The 6,732-nt window shown below is 42.5% G+C and overlaps 1 protein-coding gene across 1 annotated transcript; it reads left to right on the top strand.

Annotated features, from left to right (window-relative positions):
* Positions 1 to 1,643: 1,643 nt before the first annotated feature.
* LOC143962019 (uncharacterized) lies at positions 1,644 to 3,112 on the top strand. Its single transcript, XM_077471361.1, has 4 exons — positions 1,644 to 1,675; positions 1,921 to 2,083; positions 2,183 to 2,324; positions 2,633 to 3,112. The coding sequence occupies exons 1-4, from the start codon at positions 1,648 to 1,650 to the stop codon at positions 3,110 to 3,112; spliced, it is 813 nt and encodes a 270-aa protein (XP_077327487.1). The 5' UTR covers positions 1,644 to 1,647.
* The last annotated feature ends 3,620 nt before the right edge of the window (positions 3,113 to 6,732 follow it).

Consider the following 6,732-nt stretch of genomic DNA (forward strand, 5'->3'; position numbering starts at 1 on the left):
TACATGTTGTATGTTCTATTCAGAAGCAAAAGTACAGACACCACCTGTCATGGGAGGGATGCCTAACACAGGCATCCAGCACAAAGTGAACAGATCAATGGGCTGCACTAACGGAATCAGGCTCAAAGGTAAGTGAAAATATAAATATTTATTAAGGAAAAAGACACGCGTGCAACCACAGCAAACCATAAACAAGCAAGAACACAAATAATACACCGCAAACCCCAAAACCCTAAACTAACTAACTAACTATATATATATATATACATGGAAAGGGAACACATACATAACAAGGCAGGGATGAGAGATGAGGGGAACAGGAGGCCAGGTGGAGGAAGCGGAAGCAAGGGGAGCCAAGGCAGGAAACAGGGGAAGTCTCAGGTATAGGGAACAGAGTCCAGGACAGGAAGCAAATCAGGAACAGGTATCAGGAACAGGTCTCAGGAACAGGTCTCAGGAACAGGTCTCAGGAACAGGTCTCAGGCAATGGCTCAGGTCAGGCAGGGACAAGGCTAGCAGGAAGGATTCTGAAGCAATGAGCCTCAGTGAAGGGCGGGCTTATATACTTCCAAGCCATACCACTTCAGGTGCAGCTGGATTATTAGAATGTCTGTTTGCTGGGAGACACCCGCTGGTGACCACCAGAACTGCAACCTTTGATGGCAAAATAAACAGTGACACCAGCAGGCGATCCCAGCAACAACACCGTTCCTGACACCACCACTCAACATGTTTCGCTTTTTACAGCTTCCTCAGGAGTTTCAGGTGTGATGTATAAATTGCTATGGACAACAGAAAGAACAAAAATGAGAACTCATGCTATATTGGTTTAACAAAAAAACAAATCAATTGATGATATTGGCATATTATCATTGTGCATATAAACAAAGATATTGTAAATTTTACATTGTATAATCAAAGCTGGATATAGATGTGGAGAGAGATGAATCTTACCAAGATTACTTAGAGTAAAGCAAAAACTTTATGTTAGATAAAAAGATGTAAGTCCCATGTATATTCAGAACACCCCATCTGTTGTATATCAGAGTGGTCACAGGAGGAAAATAATTTTTAAATATCAGATTCCTAAAAGAAAAACATGAAAATTGATTGATGTAGAAAGAAAAATTGCAAAGATTGTAATTGTCTTTGGCCCCTTTCACACGGGCGGATAGAATGGTGCTTTTAGCTGCGGATTTTCTAGTTTTCCACCGCAGCTAAAAGCACACAATGCTTTCCTATGGCCCTGTTCACACACAGCGTTTAACTGCGATTTCGTTACGTGTGGTTCGGTGCGAATAGAAAAAATAGAATTGTATGCGTCCAGGTGCGATGTAGCGCAGCTATAAGCACATAACCGCAGGTAATCGCAGTCTTTTGTGTCAACTGCGGCCAGCAGCGTGAAAGAAGAAAAAAAACACCCGGAAGCACATCCTAATCAGCAGGTGTACCTGGGAAATGACACAGGAAGTTGAGAGGGATGAAAGGGGAGAAGACAGCATGGCGGCAAGAGACATCTCGCACGAGGCCATCATCGCACTGGTGCATGCCCGACCAGAGTTATGGGACTCAGAATGTCCAGGATATGCAGACCGAGTGCTGAAGAGAGCAAAGTGGGAGGAAGTCTACAAATATGTCTGGGACGAGATGTCTGCAACTGAACAGGATAACCGAGGTGAGTGCAAGGTTTGTTGTGTCTATGCAGCAGGGTACACATGCATCCTAGTAAAGATTTTACCCCCTAATGACCAGGCCATTTTATAGCAATACAGCACTGCGTCACTGACAATGCTGCAAACAAACTAAATTGAATGGGAAATCAATGGTTGGGGTCTTCCCTATAGTGTTGTCCGGGTGGGAGGGGGCAGATCTGTCTCGACTTTTGTCCCTAACATGTGTTATGTTTTTTATATATTGCAGGAAAGGAGGTTTATACACGTTGGAGGTCCCTGCGCGACCGTTACAAAAAAGAAGTCAACGAAGAGAAGGCTGCGGAGAGAAGCGGAGCACCCTCAACTCGTCGCAGGCCTAACCCCCATGCAGAGGCTTTGTCATTTTTGAGGCGCACCACTGAGATGCGCGCGTAAGTATATCCATTTATTTTACTTAGCGATTTGTGACCAGTAAAGGCGTATTCATGTTCACTTTTTTTTTTAAACGTGTAATCTTTATTGTTACCTAGAACTGTGTCAAGTGTCCCTGTGAGAGCAAGCGCAAGGCGCGAAAGTTCGTCACCATCACCATCAGGAGACGCTGACACCAGTCAAGAAACCACAGAGACAGTGTCATCCCAAGAATATCATCCATCCACTCAAGAACCTGCGGTATGTATTTTAAAAATGTCACAATTTCTGTCCACAAAAAAACGTATTACTTACATTTTGAAAAGGCAGCTGGTGTTGGTACAAATGTTGGAGAAACAACAACAGCCTATTTTTGGGCAAAGTGTGACTTGTTCTTCTGGCTTTGGAGGTCTTCAGTGAGATCAGGTTTTTGCGGCAAAACAAGTACCTGTGTCTGATCTATTCTAAAGAGGTGCTGCAATATTTGTACAAGCATCATCATCATATGCTGTTCACTAAAGTGTGACCTCAGTATCAGATGCATAATCTATATATTCTAACTATTGCAGGCAAATCCAGATAGGAGAGTCCGGTCTACTTCCACCACCCGTCGAACACGCCTTACTCAACAAGAGACACCTTTTGAGGAATATTTCAACCGTATCATTGAAGAAATTAGAAAACAATCACAAAACCAGGCCAAAGATGATGAATTCCTCAACATCTCAGACCCAGATGTTATGTTCTTGAGAATGTTGCTTTGTGTAATCAGGGAGATTCCTGCAGATAAGCGCACTGAGGTCAGGGGTGATATACATGCCTATTTAACGTATATCGTGTCCGCTTGCAAAGAGCAACGCCCATATCCTAAATTTCAGCCATGGGCTATGGGTTTTAATTCACCTAGTGGCTCTTTCAGTAGACCAATGCCCAGTCAGCAGTGCCATGACACAACATCTGCCATTAACCCTTATGCAGGACCCCCACCACTGTATACACCTTACCCATCTAACCCTGGTTACCAAATGCGCACTCAACCATTCTTCTAGCTCTGCTGAGTCGATAGTTAAAAATTCGCCTCCTGGCAGTGAGACCATGCCTGGTATAGGGCCTTAGCAGGTGAGTAGATAAGGCAAATGCCTCATCTCCCAGCACTACAAATGGAAGATCTGATCCAGTAGTACCAGGGAGAGGCCTTGACTGTGGCACCTGAAATTCGCCATATTGAAACCGCCGCCCCATTACGGAATTTCTGAAAATTCTAGAATCTCCAGAACTCCCATACGCTCCAACATCCACAGCGATGAACTTCATATTTGCATCGCTGAGTCCCAGAAGCACAATGGAAAAGTATTTCTTATAGTTGAAAAAGCGGGAACCGGATTTTGGAGGCTTGATGAGCCGGATGTGTTTCCCATCTAATGCCCCAATGCAGTTTGGGAAGTTGGTCTTCTCCCAAAATTCCTCCGCTATTTCCTCCCAAGAACGGATGTTGGCTCCGGCATGACTGATGTTTTCAGTTCTTCCCATATAATATGACAGGTATCGTGCACAATGGTGGATACGGTGGAAATTCCCATCAGAAATTGATGATGAGGGAGGTGAAACTGGCACCAGTGGCAAGGTATCTGCAATACAAAATTGATAACAATTCAGAAAATATAAAATATAGTAAAATAAATAAAATTCAAAAAAAAAAATCAATATACATATGGAGTTCTACATGGTAACAAATAAACATCAGCATCTATATAAGCTGATGACTTTTAACACATTGCAGCCCAAAGATGAAACATCCCTCGGCTCTGGTAGTAGGTGCTGGCATCCAAACAGGAAGCCTGGTGGTGGGTTGGTCTAGTACAAAATATTATTTGGTGGTACCTTGCTTGTTAATGCAAAATTCTGCCTTTGTGTTCAGAGCTCACCTACATAATTAGAAACTACTGAAATTTGATGACGTTTCCTATTTGCAAAAAATAAAACTGACTGTGCAAGGCACGATAGATAGTTTTCAAGGATAAAAAATAATGGTAATGGTAGTAATGTGCGAAAAATCGCTGTTGTGATATAGATTAGGTCATAGATTCATCTATATATATATATATATATATATATATATATATATATATACATACATACACACATACACACTATTGCCAATATTGCCTAAACCTGCATGTACATGAATTTAAGCATTTGTTCAACATATGGAAAACCTACCTTAAAGTAAGTAACAGCCGTTCTTCTGGACTAATGCTTCTTCGCATATTGGTTGTGGTTCTGGTCAGGTGTCCTCTAACAAGTACCAACAGCTCATCGAAGCACGCCACCGACATCCTTGTGTAATTCTGGAACTTGTCCCCATGAGTCCTCAGCTCACCGAACATGAGGGCAAAGTAGCCGATCGATAGGCGTTGGGACGTTAAGGGATGGACCCAGTAACGACGAGGACGTCGCCTACTCTGGATCGCTCTTCTTGTCTTCATCCTCATCATCAGCAAAATGAGCATTGCAAGCAAACTACCCATATTTGCATTCATTTTTTCCAAAAACTCTGGCACAAAACTGAGCACGCAATGCATCATGGGTACATTCCAGGGAACAAAAACATAAATAAATAAAAGGGTTGCTATGGGAATAAAAACTGCAGTTAAACGCAACCGCATAAAAACGCACGTAAACGCAGGTAAGCGCACTGTGCAAACGCAGCTGATCGCTGTGCCTGGAGCCTTGAATTTTGCAGAAAAAAATAAACATGATAAACTGCGGCAGAACAGCCGCCCGTGTGAAAGGGGCCTAAATGTCCGGCTGAGATATGAAGTGGACATATGCAGCACGACCAACACTGTCAGGGTATCAGGAAACACAAGGTGCTCACAGAAGCGAAAAATCTGCAAAGAAACAAACACATTGGGCAGATAGTCCACATGAGTCTCAATAAGGTATAGCAGTATTGAAAGAATTCAGTGATGGATGCACAAAAAGATCATGGAAATGCTTACCTATATGGGGAGGACAAGTTGTGTAAACATGAGTGGGAGAAATGGTCACTCTCCATCTCCAGAAGGGCTTCTGACAGATCATAGAGGCCACATTCAAAGATTCCTCCCAGTCTGGCGGCATCTGACATCACCTCCGGGACGTGGACATACCACAAGGATGCCCATGCGCATGCGCCAAGTCCCCTAGTGGTGTGAGTGATGTGACACTGAAGCGCATTGCATACAAATCCGACATCTTAAGTAAGGGATTTCCCTTAGAGAATGGATCATTGCAAGGGATAAAGCTTGACAAGCAATCGGAGTAGCGATGGTGAGATCGCACCTCCAATAATGCAATGCATAGAAAGAAGGGTGAAAAAACTGACTGGATGAAGCAAGGAATAATACCTAAAGGGCTCCAATCAGTTGGAAGATTGATTTTAACAACCAGAGTGGTGCCCGGGGCGTCCGTGTGACCACTCAAAGACAAAACAATAGAAAATGGGGCGAAAAGAAGAAAAGCATACTGGAAAAAGGGAGATTTAATCTCATGAATACCATATAGGTTAAATAAATGTAAATAGTCTGAAAAGATCAATGTTTAACATTGATTATTAGTTTTGCAACCTGAGGCAGTTCATCCGTGACCACATCTGAAATGGAGATATACACAAATGTACAGTAAGAATGCACGATGACATTTCACATTGCAAAAAACCCAATACAGTAGCATAATATGCATAGGTAATTGACAGCTAAAAGAAACTATGAAAAATTATAAAAAAAGGTTTGAAGCTTAAAGCATCGTTCAAACCTAGATGCCTAACAGCAGATAGATCATAGATCCAGTGTGCCTCACGCCGCAGTAATGTTTTGTCATAATCACCTCCTCTTTCACCTGGGGGAATGCGTTCTAAAGCAAAAAAATGCATTTAAGAGCAATCAAAGTTGTGGTAGAAACCCATATGGTAACTTATAGATGTTTCCATTTTCTTTTTAGAGACAAGGGAGACATGGTCTCTGATGCGGTGAAAAAACGGTCCCTTGGTTTTGCCCACATAAAAGGCCTCACATTCACATAGCATAACATACACCACCCCGATCAATTGGCCTGTTGCCAAAAATGTGGGTTTTTATGTAAGTCCATTGGGGAGGGTAATATGTCATGCTGCGTAAATGTATCTGCAGAAACTACATTTATGACAGGGTCTCGTACCTTTAGCCTCATTGGAGAATTCTGTTGGGGGGTATAGTGACTATGCACAAAACTGTCCTTCAATGATTGAGATCTTTTAAAGGTGATCTCCGGGTAATTTTTGAGATGTTTAGAAACATTGTAATCTCCCATAAGGAGATACCAATATTTTTGCGTGATGTCACACACTTGGCGATGCTGACCTGAAAAGTGCGTGATCATTCTAACCCCTGGGTTGGCTTTGATGACCTTTGGGCCATGGATTAGGAAGGCTCTATTTAGATTTTTTGCCTTAGAATAGGCCTTCTTAAAGCATTTATTGCTATAACCACGTTGTTTGAGGCGTGATTGCAATATTTTTGCCTCCTTTTCAAATAATATTTTTTCACTGCAGTTTCTTTTCAGCCGCAAGTATTGCCCATAGGGCACACGGTCTATTAAAGAAGCAGGATGAGAGCTAGTAGCATGGAGCAAGGCATTTCCCCGCTGATGG

This window comes from Lithobates pipiens, unplaced genomic scaffold (assembly GCF_037356315.1).
Source record: "Lithobates pipiens isolate NorthernLeopardFrog02 unplaced genomic scaffold, aLitPip1_a1.2 Scaffold_8, whole genome shotgun sequence".
In the NCBI taxonomy this organism is placed as follows: Eukaryota; Metazoa; Chordata; class Amphibia; order Anura; family Ranidae; genus Lithobates; species Lithobates pipiens.

Bases quoted from the DNA above. Each gene is read 5' to 3' on its own strand.
- LOC143962019 (XM_077471361.1), top strand. From the start codon at position 1,648: ATGTCTGCAACTGAACAGGATAACCGAG. The intron at 2,084-2,182 runs GTAAGTATATCC...ATTGTTACCTAG, and splicing joins CGCACCACTGAGATGCGCGC to AACTGTGTCAAGTGTCCCTG. The intron at 2,325-2,632 runs GTATGTATTTTA...TAACTATTGCAG, and splicing joins CATCCACTCAAGAACCTGCG to GCAAATCCAGATAGGAGAGT.